Source organism: Takifugu rubripes, chromosome 19 (genome assembly GCF_901000725.2).
Source record: "Takifugu rubripes chromosome 19, fTakRub1.2, whole genome shotgun sequence".
Lineage (NCBI taxonomy): Eukaryota > Metazoa > Chordata > Actinopteri > Tetraodontiformes > Tetraodontidae > Takifugu > Takifugu rubripes.
The window spans coordinates 3,296,276-3,319,460 of NC_042303.1; the positions used below are offsets into that span (position 1 = coordinate 3,296,276).

Sequence of the window (23,185 nt, forward strand, 5' to 3'; positions counted from 1 at the left end):
GAAGTCTGCCCTCCAGAGCTTTCCCACACTTTGTCCATTAACAAATATGCACCTATTGTCATACAATAATGATCATGGTGGTCAAAAGCAAAAGGAAAAAAGTCTTAGAGAAAACAGAAATGATATATATATATATATATCATTATATATATATATGCTGTATATATATATATATATATATATATATATATACAGCATATATATATATATATATATATATATATATATATATATATATATATATATATATATAGATATAGATATAGATATGATAAGAGCAAAATTATTTTATGTTTAACTATGAAAACCAAGTTGGAGAGTGGAGACCTCCACCAAGTAGGTAATTTCCCAACATATTGTGGCTTAAACCCATGGTATACTACAGTAGTTATCTACAGTTACACATAGCTTGAACATAGAACATAGCTTGCTTTTTGATCAAAGCCCCTTTGCTTTGTTTATAGAAGACTGAAGGTCAAAGTCCATCCAGAATCAGGAGCATCACCAAAATTCAATCAGCGTTTTGTTGGCACATTATCAACAAAACTGGATGGTAAAACCTTTCATAGGTCAAACAGTTTTTTGTGAGGTTTGGGTTTAAAACATGGAGAAGTGTGTGTTTTTAAGCGTGCCGTGGTTTTGGACGACATTCTGGTCACAGTAATCGAAGTAAGATCACCGCGCCACAGAGATCTTACTTGGATGACTCTCTGCATGATTACCGTGATTAACCGTTGAACAATTGTTCATTCACATTTGGACTGTTTTTGATTTTCAGGATGTCCAGTGATTTAGGGGATGAGGGTATATCAAGTACTGTTAATGCTCGAATGGAGCCATGCACGAGCCGAGCAACTGGTGGTAACAGAAACTTCAGAGAAATGCAGAAATTTGTTAATTTGTTTTAATCAGTAAAGAAGGAGAGTCCAGCTGAAAGCTTGCAAAAATAGGACCCTCAGTTTCTCGTACATATTTAGTATTATTTTCGAGTACAGTGAAAAAACCCTTTTTGCAAGATACCTACCCTGGAAGATGTTTATGTTGCTGCCCAAACAGCTGGCTCTAGGCTTTTTGGTACCTGTAGGCAAGATTACAGTGTGCACCAGAGGAACAGTGGTCCCTTTTGGCAGAACTTGCATCACTTGCAACATTTTAGACACATGCACTGTCCCTCTTCTTAACTCAATTTTGACTTTGGTGACTATTTGAAATTATTTTCATGTGGGGCAAACATATGAGATGGTGCTGGAGATACCTTTCAAACATTTCAAAAACTTTGGGTGAATATATGTAAACTAAACACTAAATTTGTACAAATGAATCTGAAGATACTTGTTAGCAGGAAGGGTGAATACAAGTACAAACCACAAGACAGAAACAATTTATTTCTTACTTGAGAACTGAACATATCAAAAGGAAAGTCACGTGGCAATTTAACTTGTCTTCTTATCAGGGGATTCAGCAACTTCTGTGAAGTCCGGCAGTTGCCAGTCTTCTTCAAGGTGCATTTCTTCAGGTACATTCTCATTCTCTTCTGTCATTTGCTTCTCTTGAATTTGTTCATTCTCTTCAGCAATCCTCTGTAGTTGATCTTCTAATTGTCGTATTCTCTCATTCATGACTAAATTCTGGTCCTGGACCTCCTCCAGCTCTTTCCACATACTTTTATTATAAGAGCTTTCCTGTTTCCAGTTCACTTCTAGGCTTTTATTCTTTTCCATTGCATATTTTAAGAGAACTAGAAGTTCTTCTGCTTTATCAGTCATGTTTTTCATGTCAGACTTTTCCTTTTGGTAGCTCTCCTCAAAAAACAAATTTCCTTCCTCTACCTCTTTGACTAGAATATGTAGCTCTTTTGCTTTTTCTATGCACTGTTCAAGCTCTTCTCTGGTAATTCTGTGTTCAGTATTTTCCTTCTCATAAAACTCCTCAAAGTGGTTCAGTTGTTCTTTTGTGGGTTTATGTGTAGACGTCTCTTCCTGATAGTTTTCATTTGTCCACATATTCTCTCAACTCCTTGCTGTAATTGGAATTTCAGTTCTTTTATTTTTGCAGACTTTTCTATGTTGTGCTGATTGGCCTGAACTAGTTCCTCCTGTGTTACCTTGTGGGAAGATTTTTTATTGTCATATTTCCCTTCAAGCTTTTGCTTCTCCTTACTCCTAGGTCCTCTATTGTATTAAACATGACCTTGTGTTGGTCGTTTACCTGTTTCAATTGTAACTGAATCTTCTTGAGGCTCTGGTCCAACTCTTGTTTTTCATCATTGTGTTGAATCATTTCTTACTTGTAGTTCTCCTCTAAAACATGATTCTCTTTAAATGTATTCTGTAACTGAATTTGTAGCTTTTCTTCATTTTCAGCCATAATGTCATTTACTGAATTCATACGGTCTAGTTCTTTGTCTGCTCCAGCTCTTCTCTAGTAGAGGAAATTTTGCTTTCTTGCTCTTCTATGACTTGGTTCAGGGCTTCTTTCGTGTGAAGACTTTTCCTTATCATACTTCTTTTCAAGACAGTTATGTTCTTTTATTGTTTCTTTTAACTGAATTTAAAGCTTTTCTATGGTTTTGTCTGAGGACTTTTTCATCAGTTTGCATTTAATATTATGCTCTTCATACTTGCTTTGTAGACAATTTTTTCTCCTGAACCATTTGCTGAAATTCACCTTGAAGCCGTTTCATGTTGACTTCTGTATTTTTGTGTAAACTGCTTTCTTTCTGATATTTTTCTTGCAAACCATTATTTACTTCCAATGCTGTCTTTAATTTAGCATCAAGATCCCTACAGTCACCCTTAGCCTGGCGCAGTTGTTCAAATATTTGTCTGCGTATAGACCTTTCCTTCTCATAGGGCTGCTTTAGCAACAAAATCCAATTCCTTCTTGATGATGATTTTGGACATATTCTCGACAGGGATTTGTCTCTTATCCCAAAGAATACCTATTCTTTGCAGGAGCTCCAGCTCTGTCTCCATCATCCTAAATTTGTTCTTAATATTTTTCTCAAAACCTTTAAAGTCCTTGTAGTAGGCCTCTGTATGTGATTTCTCTGTATGTGATTTGCATCATATGGCAAATCTTGAAATTCTCTTAATCTTCAGGAAGGCCACTGTAACCGTCTTTTCTTAAAGAGAATATTTCCCATATGTTGTTCATAATTGTGTTACCACGTTCATTGGGAACATGCTTTAACTGAGCCGCAACTTTTTTGTATTTCTGGTATTCCTTTGAAATGACCAGAAATAGTTTCTTCAAATCTATAATAGTTTTCTCTGCCATGATGTTAAATCATATATAATGGTTTTGATTATTCAAACAAAACAACTTGCTGATCAATATGTGTCACTGTTTTGGTTTTTTAAGCACTACATTTAAAAAGGCTCAGTGTTCTTTGGTGGCCATGTTTTAATCAAAAGATCAAAGCATACAAACATGCAAAGCAAATTTATAGAGCTATATTAAGGTAGGTGAGAGATCACATTTTTGCATTCCTACACACATTTAATTCAAAGAACTTTTACCTTTTGCATGTTTCCTTTCTGCCCGAGAAACAACTAGAAATCTTGAAAACTAAAAATAAATGATCTTTGCTTCTTTGTTCACAACGCAATCACACATGGAGAAATTATCATTCTTTTTTTACTTGTTAATTATGAGCTACTGATGGGATTTGGCCTCTTTTACATAGCTTTGTACTGACCCATGTTAAATTCAAGTTTATAGATAAATTGATAAAGCAAAAAAGCCAAACAGGCAATTAATTTATGACTCTAATATATATATATTACTTTGATGTTTTTATACTTTGATATATTAGCATTATTTTAATGCTGTAGTTATATGTTGGTATAATGCAAGTTTAAAAAAAAAAAAAAAAAAGCTCCAAGGAAGTTCAATTTTTGAAAAATAGAAATTTCAACAATGGATATTAAAACTTGTGTTGAGCTGTTACACACCCTTTCAGAACTTAAATCTCTGTATTGTGAATACAAAGATACCACTGGTCACCTTAAGCATTTCTTTGAAAAACATTTTGATTATTTTGCTCTTAAAAAAGATGCTGCACATGACATACATCTTTTCAAATTCTGTGATGAAACAAAACAAATTAAAGTTCATGAAGACATATCCGTTCTTCAGAAAAATATTGATGAGAAAATTAACACTTTAGAAACAGGATTGCATAACCTGAAAATCATGGATCCTGTTCAGGCAACTGGAAGTAATTCAACGGTCAACATCCAGAGGGCATACAAATTTAACAGGACCAAGGACATGGACATGCCAACTTTGAAGAGGGAGAGAGAACGTTTGCTTAAGCTACAAGAAAGACACGAAAAACGAATCACTTTCCTGGTCACGGAATTAAAACAAACAAAGCACAATTTTGAATCTATGGAAGCAACCCTTTCTCAAGAAAGATCTAAATTCACACACATAAAAAAGGAGCTGCAACAAGCAAACTGCAAAAATGAAACAATGACAGTTAAAATGGATGAACTACAGATTTTGTTGAAGGACGTTAGGAAAGAAAATAAGCAGCTAGAGGAGAAGTACCACAAGGAAAAGTTGAAACGTAAACACAAAAGAAAAGATTTGGACCACACTAACTGCCAAAATAATATGACAAAAAAGGTGGAAGAGCTTCAAGTCCAAATATTGGAAGCAATGACAAACAACAAATTTCTAGAGGAAAAATACAAAAGGGAAAGTTCCACGTACATGAACACTATAGTGGAGATGGAGCGGCACACAAAAGAGCTTGAAGTGGAATTAGACAAAGCATTGACAGAATATAAAAGTCTGGAAGAAAAATATCAGAATGAAGTGTCTAAATACAAAACAAAATGTGAAAAAATAAACCAAAATATGAAAGAGCTTCAAGTACATTTAAAGCAAACATTGACAGAATATAAAAGGCTTGAGGAGAAATATCAGAACATCATGTCTGACTACACAAGAAAAATTGAGGGGTTTGACCAAGACATAAAAGAGCTTCAAGATCAATTAAGGCAAGCCTTACAGGGAAATACACATCTGGAGGAGAAGTACCGGGATGAAAGGTCTACACAAGAAAAAACAAGAGGTGAGTTTCACCAGAGTATAAAAAAGCTCCAACTTCAGTTAAAGCAAGCGGAGAAAGAAAAGAAACTTGTAGAGAAGAAATATCAAAATGAAAAGCATACATACAAAAAAACACAGGCAGAGTTTGAAGTGGTTATATGCAAGCTTCAGAGTCAGCTCAGGCAAGCAGAAGAAGAAAAAAAACACATAGAGAAGGAATATCAAGATGAAATGTATGGACTCCAAAACAGAAGAAAAAAATTGGAGCAGCTTGTAGATGAGCTTCAGGTACAGTTGAAGTTGTTAGAGAAGGAAAATAAATATGCCAGGGAGAAATATCAGATTGAAATGTCCAAACATGAAAAAACAAGAGACAAGTTGAACCAGGAGATAACAGAGCTTCAAGTTCAGTTAAACCTGGCAGAAAAAAATTCAGGTCTGGAGGGAAAACATCTCAATGAAATACTTACAAGAAAAGAGTTCAACAGAGCTGCAGAAAAGCTGAAACATGAAGAACTAGACAAGACCAGATGTGAAAAAAATATAGTGATTGAGAAATTGGATGACTTTGAACAACAAAGGGAAAATGAGATGCTAATGAAAGATCTGCAAATCCAGCAGCTGCAGACTAATGAGAAAAAACTAAAGGAGGATCTGCTCACGCAGGAGCACGCCAAGGCAGAGAATACACATTGCATCAAGAATCTCAGGGATAAACTACATGCTTGTGGTGTGTTTATGAGGTATTTGTTAGATACTCGAAATAAGCTGAGGGAAAACCTTTCAAACAAAGACAAGTTCTATGGAGAAAGGGAGAAGAGATATGTTAAATTAGTAAATATGCACATTCAAAAGCAGCATCAGGCCAGGAAAAAGTTTGAAAAAATGAAAAAATCAGCACAGACATGGCCACAGAAGTTGTGCTGTATGTGGAATGAAAGAGTCCCAAGACACAACACCAGAATGAGTAGTTGGGAAGAAGAAGAAACAAGTTTTTATCCAGATGATTGGAGACTACCAGACATGGGAAAAACCCATATTGAGACTTCTAAATGCAATAAAAATGATTAAAGTTTCAGGAATTCAGGAAGATTCAACAGCCAAGGGACAAAGAATGTTGAGGCTTGAAAAGGCATCAAAACCAATTCCACAGCTCAGTTCTTTACGGCATGAAACAGTCCTTAAAAGAATTACACCTCAGAGACCACTCAGGAGGAAAAGGAACAACTTCGAAGAGCATAAATTATTTGACATTTACTGTTACATATTTGACATGAAGACAAATTTAAATTGTCACCTGGTCGAATGGACTCTGCCTGATCTTCTCTGAATATGTGATTTCAGAATTATCGGTGCAAATATTTGATAAATATTATCTTTTATATTGTCATGACAGTTAAAAGTTAACATACCCAAACTTTATTATTATAATATAGTAATAGTCTGTCCTATTATGTTCATTTTGGGATTTTTTCCATCATATTAATAGTTTTTCTTACTGTTGCACATTTCCAGGTTAAAAGAGGTTTCACAGTGCATCTCACATTATTCTAATCACAGCACCTTTACCAGCTGGCAACTGGAACATTTATTCTTAGTAAACAAGGTTCACCATCCATCAGGCTGAAAAATGAGGCAGTATGTCAACATCTCGTTTAAGAGTAGCCGACTTTGTCCTGACCAGTACTCATGGAACAAGACCCTTAGTGTTCAGTGTTGTCTGTTCCACTCTGTCTGTTTATTTGAATGTGAAGCAAAATAATGTGTAAAGTTGTGAATATATTTGAATGCAAATTTGAGAAATGTTGATTATGGGTTACATTATGGTAATGCTCTGGATTCAAGAGGGATTTTGACCCCGGTATCATGGTACCAGTTTTCAAGCCTCAGTGAAGGACTTGACGGAAGAATGAAGGAAGCTGGCTTTATGGAGTTCATGCACCTGTTTGCCCTACGTTTAATGTGTTGCCAGAGTGAAAATTTTATTTAGTTTCATATACCCTCCCCGTGACCCTGAAAGTGAAAAAGCGGTAAGAAAACCAAGACAATAGGTGTTATGAGTTCCTAGTAATGACTCTGCCTCGTGGTGAAAATTAATCTGTGCAGTCCAACTTTGAGATTATTTCTTCGTGGTGGAGGTTTTGTTGCGATTTAAAATACCTATACGCACACCCACTAGGGGCTGATGTAAGTAAGCAAGAATTCGATTCCCTAGTATTTCGCGATCTAAGATGATGAAGAAGAGGAATTCGGGATGTTGGACATTGAAATAAAGCAGCTGCTTAATTCAGATACAGAAAATGAAAACTTTGATGGTTTTGTGGCAGAAGAATGAATATTTTGTTTCATTGTCAAAACTCACCGTTTTACTTCCATTGTCATTTTTTACTGTATGTTTTAGCATGTGCCGAATAATACAGTGCACCTTGTGTATGTTTTAAATACAGATATAGCACCTGTAACTGAGACTGCGCCTTTTATTACAGTGTGCCGTATGGTCGCGAAAATACGGTACCTATATGGACGCCCACTCAGGGCTGATCTAAGCAAGCAAGAATTTGTAGTAGATTGCAATCTAAAATATAGCACTCCATAAATATTGCCAAAATCTTTATTAAGTTTCGAAAATCATGCATGGTGTCAGATTACAGCTGTCCTTACCTTTGCCTCCCACTTCATGGTTTGCATCTGATTTTGCACAGCAGTGAGCTGCATCAATCTTGTAATTTGGGTACGTCACTCAAAATGTGTTATAATCAAAATGATGATGATAGGGCCCTATGCACAGTGTCTGTGCTGCATTGAGGAGAGGTTGTCTTGTTCCCACCGTCGTGCCACTGATAAGGGATTTTTCAGCTCCCAGGTCTATTATGAGTTTATCATATACACAACAAGTCCCTGGCTATTTTAAAGATTGTTGATGACAAAGGGCTCAGTTACTGGGGAAAAACATGCAATGGTCAGCCGGAGTTTGAAGCCTGAAAAGGAATCTGAAAATGTTTGGCAGGCAGAGAGGAATAGTTCCACAATTAGGCTGGGAATGTCACCTTTTTAGGAGAGCTCGCTGTAGTATATATGCTGTCTAAACTTTCCCTTTGGGGAGGCACTTTTCTGATGTACACCTGTACTGGTGTTTTGTTGTCTAGTTTATGTTGTGCAATATAAACTATCTTCCTGATCAGTGTTTTGTGGCTTTTCATTTAAAAATGTATCCAGAGTGCTTTTAGACAAAATCTTTAATGACACCACATACACAACAAAGGTTTCCAGCCTCATTGTTTGCAATGTATCATAATGTGGCCATGCTAGCTCTCCAGAATTTGGAAGCTCATTCTCTCTCCAACATTTCCAGCTGTAGTATCTGAAGCCTATGTGTTGTGGTTCAGTTTCTGGTTGGCACTCGGACTTCTCGCCTCCTCCCCTACCTGCAGGAACGGCATCCGGGGGCGGGCCGATCTCCGAAGAGCGCTGAGCCTCCAGCGCACCTGCAGCTCGTTACACCTACTTAAGCTCTTCCCTCGTTGCCTCCGGTGCCGAATTGTTGCGTATGTTCCTGTACCTAGCTCCAGCTCCCCGAGATCGCCAGCCCTTAGCCTCGCTTGTTCTCTCGTTTAGTGAGTTTTTTCAGTGCTCAGTCACCTTTTTCAGTTGTTTCTTTTCCTGATGTTTTTTTCCCATTTCGATGGTGCTTTTTCGTTCGCCTTTTCTGTTGTTACTTTCTCAGAGTTTTTTGTTGTTACTTTGTTCGATCATTTTGGATATTTTGTCAATAAAGAACCTTTTTGTTTGCACTCTGCGTCTGGGTCCTGGCCCCCTTAACTGTTCCGTAACACTATGTATCCATTCTCTGCAGGCCTTGACCTCTGTAAGACCTTAACTTCTTTTTCAGCCATCCTGGCACCATCTCACACATGTTCCATATGTGTCCTGTCACCTGTGTTTTCATGTGCTCATGATTGAATGTCTTGTTTTTTTCCTGTATGACAGGGGTCCCCAAACTTTTTCCTGTGAGGGCCACATAACTTTTCCCTTCTCTAATAAGGGGCCGGGGTCAGTTTGTAACAGAAAAAGTGTGAGGATTGCAGGAGTGCCTAAACGTAAAAAAATATTGTTTAAAAAAAAGCACAATCAAATAACCGTTTCTGGATTCTTCACAGAACAAAATTCAGGAAATAAATAATAACACTATTAATGAAATAAATAATAACCAAATATCCCTCTCTGGTTTCTTCACATAAAAAAAGTCCATGGAACATAAACTTTCTGTTGTGCTGTGCACAATCTTAACAGGTCCAAGTTCAGCTTAGTTGTCAGAGCAGAATCTCTTCCTTAAATGACTCATATGAGCAGTCTCTCAAAGTTCTTGTGATCCTTCCTTATAATCCTTCCTTATAATCCTTTTGTAGGCTCCAGTAGGCTTGTAGACATTGCTGTTTGCAGCTCTCTCTCATCGACTTCCCTGTGAAAACTACAAAGCAAGCAGGCTGAGAAACTGAACTACTGTAAGTGATACAGCAACTGCACAGCACAACCTGTACCACTACCAGTATGGTTGTGGAGATAGATTTTATCCCAGTAGATTTTATTATGATTATATTTGTTTATACTCAGAATGACTCATTCAAGTCAGAAAAGTGAGCTTACCTTTGAATGTTCATCAGTGTGAACTGTGGGCTTGCATCTGGCTGGTGAGAAGTTCTATGTCAGGTTCCATTCTAGTCACTGCCAGCTTCCAGCAGTTTCATGCGTGAAAAGGTTTGCTGGCAGATATACGTGCTACCAAAAATTGTGGACATCTTCATTGCATTCTTTCTGATGTTAGGGTACGTGTCATTCGGGAGGGCGGCATAGAAGTCAATGAGACTGTTGGACTTGAACGCGTCTTTCAGAACATCACAGTTCTGTAACTCGGCCAACTCAAACTGATAAGATGGCTGGGCTTCATCAATGTTGGCAACAAGGGGGTTCTGGAAAAGACGGATTTCTTTTGCATAAACATGTAGTTCACGGAATCGCACACTCAACTCCGCCTTCAGCATTTCCAGTGCTTCCACACACTTTTCAGCTGGAAACGGGACTGGAAACAGGTTTTCTGCGGAGAGGTTTTGTGTAACAGGGATGGATGAAGCTGTTCTTTTTTACTTGTCCCAAAAGCAGCTCTAGTTTTACCTTAAATGCTTTTATGTGGGAATACATGTCGCAAATGAGTTTCCCCTGGCCTTGTAGCTGCAAGTTCAAGCTGTTCAGCATTTCTGTCATGTCTGTTAAAAATGTGAGGTGCCATTTCCATTCTGGGTCGATCAGCTCTGACACCCTTTTGTTTTGTGAATGAAGAAATTTGTTAATTTCGGGAAGCAGCTCGTAAAAACGCCTGAAAACTCTGCCCCGGCTCAACCATTGGACCTCTGTGTAGTACAGCACATCTCCGTGCACAGATTCTACAGTAGTTCAGACAGGATTTCTTGGAACTGCCTGTGTTTAAGTCCCTTTGCTCTTATGAAGATTATGCATGACACCATAACCTTCAAAACAGAATCCCACATCAACACTTTGCAGCACAGCGCTTGCTGGTGAATTAGGCAGTGGACTTGTAGCGGGGCGGTGAGACCCCGTTCTTCCATCCCCCGGTTCATGCGTCCTATTAGACCCTGAGACATGCCCACCATACTAGGAGCCCCGTCAGTTGTGATGCTGGCCAGCTTTGACCAGTCCAGGTCCAACTCTTCCATGGTTTGGTACACTTTGCCAAAAATATCCTCCCCCGTCGTAGTCCCTTTGAGACTTTGGAGGGCTGCCAGCTCCTCGCACATCTCAAAGTTTGCACTAACTCCACGAATAAAAATGAGCAGCTGCGTGGTGTCCTGCACGTCCGTGCTCTCAGTGCAAATGAAAAAAAATAATCTAATTCTTTCATCTTCTGCTGCAGCTGGGCATATACATTACCCCCGATTCCTTTAATGTGTCTGGTGATTGTACTTTCTGATAGACTCACGGCATTAAAGACATCTTTCTTCTCAGGACACACTTCCTCCTTGGCACTGTTCATGCATTTCCTGACAAACTCTCTGCTGCTTGCTATCAATTGAGCAACCCGAAAGCTTTTTTTCTGGGGATTGCCAGATAGGAGCACAGACCGCAGAAGGGTGGAACAGAATTTCACATGATATGCGTGTATGAAATAGTTACTAACAAATAGTTAATAATGAAATCAGTTCATAACTAAGGAACGTTTTATTGGAAAAGTTCAACTTTATTATCAAATACAAATACACATATATGAAAAAAAAAATCAAAATGCTTTCTGGTATTGTTCAGGGGGCCGGACCAAATTTGGAGGCGGGTCATATCCGGCCCACGGTCCGTAGTTTGGGGACCACTACTCTATGAAGAGCTGCTGAGAGGGATTTCTGGGGCCTACAGGCTCCTGGGTCTTCTTCTTATGGACTGAACTCTACACCATCTGGTTGGCACGTATGTGCTAATACTACAAATACCAGAATGCTGTGCTAGTGTTTTGGTGTGAAAATCCACAGTCCTCATGAGTAGGTGGTGGTAATGCACCAGTATGTGGCTTGCTCACCACCAAGAAAGAGGAAGTAGTCATAGCGACCTTATATGCTAATGCTAATTCTGGCACTACACCTCTGAAAAATGATTAAAGGAAAGGCAGCAAATAGGACCTTTCTGAACAGGTAGGAGGCAGAATATCTGTTTAGATATGTAAAAGATGGACCTGTCTGTCTTGTATGTGGAGCCAATGTGCATTACAAGGAGAAGAACAACAGATGACGCTATAAAACGCAACACCAAGACAAGCACAAACACCTGGAAATGACTCAAAGGTGCCAGAAAGTAGAAGAGATGAAAAGGCATTACATTTACACTACATTAACCTACAGTGGCAAAAGACTGCTTTTGAAATTTCAAAGAAAAGAACTGAATGCCAGTGATGTGTTTTTTTATTTGAATTTCGATTTTGTATATGTGCAAAAATAAATTATATATTGTATTGTCTTAAGCTTTGCTTGTTCCATGTTCAGTTGTTGAGCAAAACTAGTTTGGGTCCATATGAAAAGGTTCTGTGTTATAGCTGGAGGATGATTTTTTCAATAAATATCAATGTTGGCCCGTGACTTTGTCCTAGTTTTGAATTTTGGCCCACTGGGTATTTGAGTTGGCCCAGATGTGGGTATTTGACACATCTGCTCTAGGATTACCTATCACAAATCAGCAATGAACATGGCTTTCCTCATTTGCCAACTTTACTATGACACCATCCCCTAACCCCATTAACGAGCATCTGAGAAATGATTGAGCTCGGCTGTGGTAATAGGGCCAAAATTACTTGGTTCAGCCAGATACTCCAATCCTGCAAATGATTTTGAGGGATTTATTCAACTCAGGAAATTCTTTCTTTGCATAGCCTTGGCAGAACAGTTTTGGCCCAGAGTTCAGCTGAGGCAAGAAAACCAAGGGGGTCGGATATAAAGATCCCTTTCCCTTTCATGGAATCTAAGTTGAAGGTAATTGGTATGTCAGTGATGCAGTGGTTAGCACTGTTGCATTGCAGAAGATTCCACTGGGGGCCATGTTTTTCCCATGTCTATGTGAAATGTATCAACACACATTCTACATGCAGTGGTCTAGATGGAAAGTCTTGTTATGCAAGAAAAGATAAGACATTTCAACAAATTAAGGTAAATTGGTGGTTAAGATCCATAGAAGTTGGACCAATAATATTCCCCAGATTCCTTTGTATTTGGTAGCTTTGCTAACCACAAATGCTCCCCGTTCCTCATAGTGTTTTGCATAATTGGTGGTGGCAATATACACAACTCCAATTTTCATTTCTGATTAAACTGATTTTTATTGTCCAAATCATGCCAATAAATAACCAAATGCAATGGTGATTATTGTGTATTTGGTGCTTAGCCCAATGTGGTGAATTCAAGATTGACGACTTGCTGATTAAACCCTCCAAAAAAAGTCCTTTTTAGCACCGGAATTTAACTGAAATGCAGACCAAGGGACAGGTCATTACAGATCACAGATCATAAACATCAACAGAATATATCAAAGGGAAAAGGGCAGAGTTTGTAACTCCTAGCTTTGTGTTCTGGTCAACTGTATCATTAAATATCAAGTAATTTTTCATCATCTGGGAATTCTGGTAGTCGCCAGTCTTCAGGATAAAGGTTTAGCTCTTCCTCATCATCTTGAGAGGTGTCAAAAATGTTACTTTTAAGGACTTTTTCATGCCACCAAGAGCTGACTCTCTGTGGAATTGGTTTTGATACCTTTTCAAGTTCTTTTTTTAACTGGTGCTCCATTACTATATGGCGATTTAATATTTTGACGTATTTCTTTTCTCTCTCAGCACATTGCTGAACTGCAGTTAAAAGCTGTTGCTCTAGTCTGCTGATTGTGTCTGATTTGACTTTCAAAAGGTTTTGACAACCATATAACTTCTTCGCGAGATCTTTGTTTTCAAGTTGACACTCTTGCTCAACTATCTCACTGATCTGCAGTTGCTCATTGTCTAGATAGCGTCTTTTCATAGCAATGAATCTTTGTTTTAAGGTTTTGGTATCACTGATCACAGACAGACATGCATGGAGATCCTCTTTAAATTGTTTGTCTTGAGTCTGTGGTTGAGGGACCTGCAGATCTTCATAGTTTTTGCCATTACCCCTTAGTTGTTCAATCTCTTCCAATTTTTCTTTCATAATTTTATTTTCACACTTGGCCTGATCCAGCTCTTCCAATGTGCGTTGGAGGTGTTCAAGCTCTTTGGTATTTATGCGTTCAGACTTTTCCTTCTCGTAAATCTCCTTTAGACAGTTCAGCTGTTTTTTTGTGTGTTTATGTGCAGACATCTCTTTCCGATAGGTTTCATTTGTCCACGTATTCTCTTCAACTGCCTGCTGTAATTGGAATTCCAGTTCTTTGATTTTTGCAGACTTTTCTTTGTTCTGCTGATTGGCCTGAACTAGTTCCTCCTGTGTTTCCTTGTGTGAAGATATTTCATCCTCATATTTCTCTTCAAAGTTTTGATTCCCCTCTCTTCCTTGGTTCATTTTATCTTGAAACCTTTCTGCGGTTTGGCTGAACATATCTTTTGTAATTCCATGAGCATCCACTTCCTTCAAATATTTTTCCTCAATAGAAATAATCTTTTCTTCACCTTGCTGAAGGTTAACTTCCAGCTGTTCTATTGTATTACACATGACCTTGTTTTGGTCATTTGCCTGTTTCAGTTGGATTTGAAGCTCCTTTATGCTCTGCTCCAACTCTTCCTTTGTGTTTTTGTGTTGACTCTTTTCCTGCTGATAGTTCTCCTCTAATGCTTTATTCTCTTTCATTACACTCTGCATTTGAACTTGTAGCTCTTTGCATTTAGCCACTTGATTTTCTGAGTTATTGATCAGTTCTTTCTTGGTCTGCTCCAGCTCTTCTGTTGCAGTAGAAATTTGCTTTTGATATGTTTCCTCTAGGTCTTTATTTTCTTGTACCACCTGGTGTAGTTGAACTTGGAGCTCTTCTATTACTTTGTCAAGGGCTTCTTTCGTATTTTTGTGTAAACACTTTTCCTTCTCGTAGTTGTTTTTTAGACAGCTATGTTCTTGCACTATTTCATGTAACTGACCTTGAAGGTCTTCTATGATTTGGTTCAGGGTTTCTTTTGTATTTTTGTGTGAAGACTTTTCCTTCTCATAGTTTGTTTCAATACATTTATGTGCTTTTACTGTTTCTTTTAACTGAGTTTGAAGCTCTTCTATGGTTTGGTCCAAGGCCTCTTTCATCAGTTTGCATTCAATCTTATCCTTGTCATACTTGCTTTGTAGACAATTCTTCTCCTGAACCATTTGATGGAATTGACCTTGAAGCCTTTTCATGGTGCCTTTTGTATTTTTGTGTAAACTGCTTTCTTTCTGATATTTTTCTTGTAAACCATTATTTTCTTCCAATGCTATCTTTAATTTAGCGTCAAGGTCTCTACAGTCACCCTTGGCCTGGCGCAGTTGTTCAAATATTTGTCTGCGTATAGACCTTTCCTTCTCATAGGAATGCTTTAGCAACAAAATCTTTTCAGTTGTTGGTTTTGATTCCTGTTCCAGTGTAGTGATCTGTATTCGATCTTGTTGTTTTTGTCTGAACAACTGACTCATCTCCTGCTTTAAAGCCGTTATTTCCACTTCCTTCTTGATGATGATTTTGGACATATTCTCGACAGGGTTTTGTTTCTCATCCCAAAGAATACCTATTCTTTGCAGGCGCTCCAGCTCTGTCTCCATCATCCTAAATTTGTTCTCAATATTTTTCTCAAAATCTTTAAAGTCCTTGTAGTAGGCCTCTGTATGTGATTTCAATAATCTCGTTTGCATCGTATGGCAAATCTTGAAAAACTCTTCATCTTCAGGAGGGCCACTGTAACCATCTTTTCTTAAAGAGAATATTTCCAATTTGTTGTTCATAATTGTGTTACCTCGTTCATTGAGAACATGTTTTAACTGAGCCACAACCTTTTTGTATTCCTGGTATTGCTTTGAAATGACCAGAAATAGTTTCTTCAACTCTATAATAGTTTTCTCTGCCATGATATTAGAACATATAGAATGGTTTTGATTAATTCCAATAAATCAAATTAATTATTATTACTCATTTGTTTTACAATTATTATTTTTTAATAGGCTCAAAGTTTTTTGGCCATGTTTAAATCAAAACATCAAAGCATGTCAAGTTTCAAAGCAAATTTAAGTGTTTCAAAGCATTTTCAGGCAGGTTTGTGCAAACATGTTTGCAATCATTTTACTATTGGGCTTGAAAGGGCATGTCCTTAATATGGAAAGTCACAGCCACCCAAAGTTGGTTCGTCCCTTAGACCACAAAAACTTGGCATTTCTACATCCCTCACTGGTATATATCGCTGAGCTTGCTCTTTATTTCATCAATGAAGTTACTTTATATACCTTATACTTTATATGTAGTCTAAGGGACGAACCAACTTTGGGTGGCTGTGACTTTCCATATTAAGGACATGCCCTTTCAAGCCCAATAGTAAAATGATTGCAAACATGTTTGCACAAACCTGCCTGAAAATGCTTTGAAACACTTAAATTTGCTTTGAAACTTGACATGCTTTGATGTTTTGATTTAAACATGGCCAAAAAACTTTGAGCCTATTAAAAAATAATAATTGTAAAACAAATGAGTAATAATAATTAATTTGATTTATTGGAATTAATCAAAACCATTCTATATGTTCTAATATCATGGCAGAGAAAACTATTATAGAGTTGAAGAAACTATTTCTGGTCATTTCAAAGCAATACCAGGAATACAAAAAGGTTGTGGCTCAGTTAAAACATGTTCTCAATGAACGAGGTAACACAATTATGAACAACAAATTGGAAATATTCTCTTTAAGAAAAGATGGTTACAGTGGCCCTCCTGAAGATGAAGAGTTTTTCAAGATTTGCCATACGATGCAAACGAGATTATTGAAATCACATACAGAGGCCTACTACAAGGACTTTAAAGATTTTGAGAAAAATATTGAGAACAAATTTAGGATGATGGAGACAGAGCTGGAGCGCCTGCAAAGAATAGGTATTCTTTGGGATGAGAAACAAAACCCTGTCGAGAATATGTCCAAAATCATCATCAAGAAGGAAGTGGAAATAACGGCTTTAAAGCAGGAGATGAGTCAGTTGTTCAGACAAAAACAACAAGATCGAATACAGATCACTACACTGGAACAGGAATCAAAACCAACAACTGAAAAGATTTTGTTGCTAAAGCATTCCTATGAGAAGGAAAGGTCTATACGCAGACAAATATTTGAACAACTGCGCCAGGCCAAGGGTGACTGTAGAGACCTTGACGCTAAATTAAAGATAGCATTGGAAGAAAATAATGGTTTACAAGAAAAATATCAGAAAGAAAGCAGTTTACACAAAAATACAAAAGGCACCATGAAAAGGCTTCAAGGTCAATTCCATCAAATGGTTCAGGAGAAGAATTGTCTACAAAGCAAGTATGACAAGGATAAGATTGAATGCAAACTGATGAAAGAGGCCTTGGACCAAACCATAGAAGAGCTTCAAACTCAGTTAAAAGAAACAGTAAAAGCACATAAATGTATTGAAACAAACTATGAGAAGGAAAAGTCTTCACACAAAAATACAAAAGAAACCCTGAACCAAATCATAGAAGACCTTCAAGGTCAGTTACATGAAATAGTGCAAGAACATAGCTGTCTAAAAAACAACTACGAGAAGGAAAAGTGTTTACACAAAAATACGAAAGAAGCCCTTGACAAAGTAATAGAAGAGCTCCAAGTTCAACTACACCAGGTGGTACAAGAAAATAAAGACCTAGAGGAAACATATCAAAAGCAAATTTCTACTGCAACAGAAGAGCTGGAGCAGACCAAGAAAGAACTGATCAATAACTCAGAAAATCAAGTGGCTAAATGCAAAGAGCTACAAGTTCAAATGCAGAGTGTAATGAAAGAGAATAAAGCATTAGAGGAGAACTATCAGCAGGAAAAGAGTCAACACAAAAACACAAAGGAAGAGTTGGAGCAGAGCATAAAGGAGCTTCAAATCCAACTGAAACAGGCAAATGACCAAAACAAGGTCATGTGTAATACAATAGAACAGCTGGAAGTTAACCTTCAGCAAGGTGAAGAAAAGATTATTTCTATTGAGGAAAAATATTTGAAGGAAGTGGATGCTCATGGAATTACAAAAGATATGTTCAGCCAAACCGCAGAAAGGTTTCAAGATAAAATGAACCAAGGAAGAGAGGGGAATCAAAACTTTGAAGAGAAATATGAGGATGAAATATCTTCACACAAGGAAACACAGGAGGAACTAGTTCAGGCCAATCAGCAGAACAAAGAAAAGTCTGCAAAAATCAAAGAACTGGAATTCCAATTACAGCAGGCAGTTGAAGAGAATACGTGGACAAATGAAACCTATCGGAAAGAGATGTCTGCACATAAACACACAAAAAAACAGCTGAACTGTCTAAAGGAGATTTACGAGAAGGAAAAGTCTGAACGCATAAATACCAAAGAGCTTGAACACCTCCAACGCACATTGGAAGAGCTGGATCAGGCCAAGTGTGAAAATAAAATTATGAAAGAAAAATTGGAAGAGATTGAACAACTAAGGGGTAATGGCAAAAACTATGAAGATCTGCAGGTCCCTCAACCACAGACTCAAGACAAACAATTTAAAGAGGATCTCCATGCATGTCTGTCTGTGATCAGTGATACCAAAACCTTAAAACAAAGATTCATTGCTATGAAAAGACGCTATCTAGACAATGAGCAACTGCAGATCAGTGAGATAGTTGAGCAAGAGTGTCAACTTGAAAACAAAGATCTCGCGAAGAAGTTATATGGTTGTCAAAACCTTTTGAAAGTCAAATCAGACACAATCAGCAGACTAGAGCAACAGCTTTTAACTGCAGTTCAGCAATGTGCTGAGAGAGAAAAGAAATACGTCAAAATATTAAATCGCCATATAGTAATGGAGCACCAGTTAAAAAAAGAACTTGAAAAGGTATCAAAACCAATTCCACAGAGAGTCAGCTCTTGGTGGCATGAAAAAGTCCTTAAAAGTAACATTTTTGACACCTCTCAAGATGATGAGGAAGAGCTAAACCTTTATCCTGAAGACTGGCGACTACCAGAATTCCCAGATGATGAAAAATTACTTGATATTTAATGATACAGTTGACCAGAACACAAAGCTAGGAGTTACAAACTCTGCCCTTTTCCCTTTGATATATTCTGTTGATGTTTATGATCTGTGATCTGTAATGACCTGTCCCTTGGTCTGCATTTCAGTTAAATTCCGGTGCTAAAAAGGACTTATAGATTTTTTTGGAGGGTTTAATCAGCAAGTCGTCAATCTTGAATTCACCACATTGGGCTAAGCACCAAATACACAATAATCACCATTGCATTTGGTTATTTATTGGCATGACTTGGACAATAAAAATCAGTTTAATCAGAAAAGAAAATTGGAGTTGTGTATATTGCCACCACCAATTATGCAAAACACTATGAGGAACGGGGAGCATTTGTGGTTAGCAAAGCTGCCAAATACAAATGAATCTGGGGAATATTATTGATCCAACTTCTATGGATCTTCACCACCAATTTACCTTAATTTGTTGAAATGTCTTATCTTTTCTTGCATAACAAGACTTTACATCTAGACCACTGCATGTAGAACGTGTGTTGATACATTTCACGTAGACATGGGAAAAACATGGCCCCCAGTGGAATCTTCTGCAATGCAACAGTGCTAACCACTGCATCACTGACATACCAATTACCTTCAACTTAGATTCCATGAAAGGGAAAGGGATCTTTATATCCGACCCCCTTGGTTTTCTTGCCTCAGCTGAACTCTGGGCCAAAACTGTTCTGCCAAGGCTATGCAAAGAAAGAATTTCCTGAGTTGAATAAATCCCTCAAAATCATTTGCAGGATTGGAGTATCTGGCTGAACCAAGTAATTTTGGCCCTATTACCACAGCCGAGCTCAATCATTTCTCAGATGCTCGTTAATGGGGTTAGGGGATGGTGTCATAGTAAAATTGGCAAATGAGGAAAGCCATGTTCATTGCTGATTTGTGATAGGTAATCCTAGAGCAGATGTGTCAAATACCCACATCTGGGCCAACTCAACTACCCAGTGGGCCAAAATTCAAAACTAGGACAAAGTCACGGGCCAACATTGATATTTATTAAAAAAAATCATCCTCCAGCTATAACACAGAACCTTTTCATATGGACCCAAACTAGTTTTGCTCAACAACTGAACATGGAACAAGCAAAGCTTAACACAATACAATATATAATTTATTTTTGCACATATACAAAATCGAAATTCAAATAAAAAAACACATCACTGGCATTCAGTTCTTTTCTTTGAAATTTCAAAAGCAGTCTTTTGCCACTGTAAGTTAATGTAGTGTAAATGTAATGCCTTTTCATCTCTTCTACTTTCTGGCACCTTTGAGTCATTTCCAGGTGTTTGTGCTTGTCTTGGTGTTGCGTTTTATAGCGTCATCTGGTGTTGTACTCCTTGTAATGCACATTGGCTCCACATACAAGACAGACAGGTCCATCTTTTACATATCTAAACAGATATTCTGCCTCCTACCTGTTCAGAAAGGTCCTATTTGCTGCCTTTCCTTTAATCATTTTTCAGAGGTGTAGTGCCAGAATTAGCATTAGCATATAAGGTCGCTATGACTACTTCCTCTTTCTTGGTGGTGAGCAAGCCACATACTGGTGCATTACCACCACCTACTCATGAGGACTGTGGATTTTCACACCAAAACACTAGCACAGCATTCTGGTATTTGTAGTATTAGCACATACGTGCCAACCAGATGGTGTAGAGTTCAGTCCATAAGAAGAAGACCCAGGAGCCTGTAGGCCCCAGAAATCCCTCTCAGCAGCTCTTCATAGAGTAGTGGTCTCCAAACTACGGACCGTGGGCCGGATATGACCCGCCTCCACATTTGGTCCGGCCCCCTGAACAATACCATAAAGCATTTTGATTTTTTTTCATATATGTGTATTTGTATTTGATAATAAAGTTGGACTTTTCCAATAAAATGTTCCTTAGTTATGAACTGATTTCATTATTAACTATTCGTTAGTAACTATTTCATACACGCATATCACGTGACATTCTGTTCCACCCTTCTGCGGTCTGTGCTCCTATCTGGCAATCCCCAGAAAAAAATCCTTAACCTGCTCTTCTCAAAGAGAGAACGGAATAATGGCAATAAGATTAGGTAAGAGAAAAATTGATTCAGAATGCAGGGCATTTAACTTGCAGTGGACAAACGATTATTTTTTTGTTTAATGCAAAGAAAAGGCTGTCTGTCTCATCTGTCAAGAGGAGGTGGCGGTATTCAAATAATACAATCTGCGGCGACACTATGAATCCCCTCACAAAGACAAGTATGATAGCTTGCAAGGCCAAATGCGAACAGACAAACTCTCAAAGCTAAAAAGTGGACTGTTAGCTCAGCAGAATACATTTGTACGCCAAGCTCAGCTGAACCAGTCATCTGTTCGGGCCAGCTTTCGGGTTGCTCAATTGATAGCAAGCAGCAGAGAGTTTGTCAGGAAATGCATGAACGGTGCCACGGAGGAAGTGTGTCCTGAGAAGAAAGATGTCTTTAATGCCGTGAGTCTATCAGAAAGTACAATCACCAGACGCATTAAAGAAATCGGGGGTAATGTATATGCCCAGCTGCAGCAGAAGATGAAAGAATTAGATTTTTTTTTTCATTTGCACTGAGCACGGATGTGCAGGACACTACGCAGCTGCTCATTTTTTTTATTCGTGGAGTTAGTGCAAACTTTGAGATGTGCGAGGAGCTGGCAGCCCTCCAAAGTCTCAAAGGGACTACGACGGGGGAGGATATTTTTGGCAAAGTGTACCAAACCATGGAAGAGTTGGACCTGGACTGGTCAAAGCTGGCCAGCATCTAACCCTAACCCAGCAGAGAGTTTGTCAGGAAATGCATGAACGGTGCCACGGAGGAAGTGTGTCCTGAGAAGAAAGATGTCTTTAATGCCGTGAGTCTATCAGAAAGTACAATCACCAGACGCATTAAAGAAATCGGGGGTAATGTATATGCCCAGCTGCAATACACCGGGGTCAAAGTCCCTCTTGAATCCAGAGCATTACCATAATGTAACCCATAATCAACATTTCTCAAATTTGCATTCAAATATATTCACAGCTTTACACTTTATTTTGCTTCATATTCAAATAAGCAGACAGAGTGGAACAGACAACACTGAACACTAAGGGTCTTGTTCCATGAGTACTGGTCAGGACAAAGTCGGCTACTCTTAAACGAGATGTTGACATACTGCCTCATTTTTCAGCCTGATGGATGGTGAACCTTGTTTACTAAGAATAAATGTTCCAGTTGCCAGCTGGTAAAGGTGCTGTGATTAGAACAATGTGAGATGCACTGTGAAACCTCTTTTAACCTGGAAATGTGCAACAGTAAGAAAAACTATGAATATAATGGAAAAAAATCCAAAAATGAACATAATAGGACAGACTATTACTATATTATAATAATAAAGTTTGGGTATGTCAACTTTTAACTGTCATGGCAATATAGATGATAATATTTATCAAATATTTGCACCAATAATTCTGAAATCACATATTTAGAGAAGATCATGAAGAGTCCATTCGATTAGGTGACAATTTAGATTTGTCTTCATGCGCCAAATATGTAACAGTAAATGTCAAATGATTTATGTTCTGGCAGACACCAGCCTCCTGGAGGGTTTAGCTGTTCCTCTTCCTCCTGAGTGGTCTCTGAGGTGTGATTCTTTCAAGGACTGTTTCATGCCATACAGAGCTGAGCTGTGGAATTGGTTTTGGTTTTCAGGTGGGAAGTAGAATATATGTTTACTTATATAAAAGACAGACCTGTTTGTCTTGTATGTGCAGCCAATGTGGCTGTAACGAAGGAGTACAACATTTAACGACACTACAAAAACGAAACACCAGGACAAGTACAGGGACCTGGACATGACTCAAACATGCCAGAAAGTAGAGGAGATGAAAAGAAGTTTGCTTTACAACAGACTATGTTTAAAAAAGTCACATCAAAAAGTGAGGCTGCTGTAAAGACCAGTTTTATTGTGGCAGTGGAACAGATGTTTCCAGCTGCATGAGAAAATATGTCAGTTTCTGGAAAGCAAAGGGAAAGACACAGAGCTCAGGGGGGAAAGGTTTCTGGGTGAGCTGGCCTTTCTGTGTGACAACACGAGCAGTCTCAATGCGCTGAACCTGCAGCTTCAGGGGCAGGGGCGCATCATCTCAGACATGCATGCTGCAGTGAGGGGTTTTAAAATGAAGCTATGCTTGTGGGAGAATCAGATGCTGCAAGAAAATCTGGCTCATTTTCCCTGCTGCCAAACCATGAAAATGCAGCTCTCTACTTTCTTGTTCCCACACTGAAAAACTCCGCATACTCCACTCTGAATTCACCCAGCGATTTGCCGACTTTGATTTCCAGAAATCTAGGTTTGAACTCCTCAGTAATCC

The 23,185-nt window shown here is 38.2% G+C and overlaps 1 protein-coding gene across 1 annotated transcript; it reads left to right on the forward strand.

The window, feature by feature from the left end:
• Nucleotides 1-4,197: 4,197 nt before the first annotated feature.
• On the forward strand, nucleotides 4,198-8,924 carry LOC115246753 (uncharacterized protein PFB0765w-like). The gene is made up of 2 exons (XM_029826021.1): nucleotides 4,198-5,939; nucleotides 8,918-8,924. The coding sequence occupies exons 1-2, from the start codon at nucleotides 4,198-4,200 to the stop codon at nucleotides 8,922-8,924; spliced, it is 1,749 nt and encodes a 582-aa protein (XP_029681881.1).
• The last annotated feature ends 14,261 nt before the right edge of the window (nucleotides 8,925-23,185 follow it).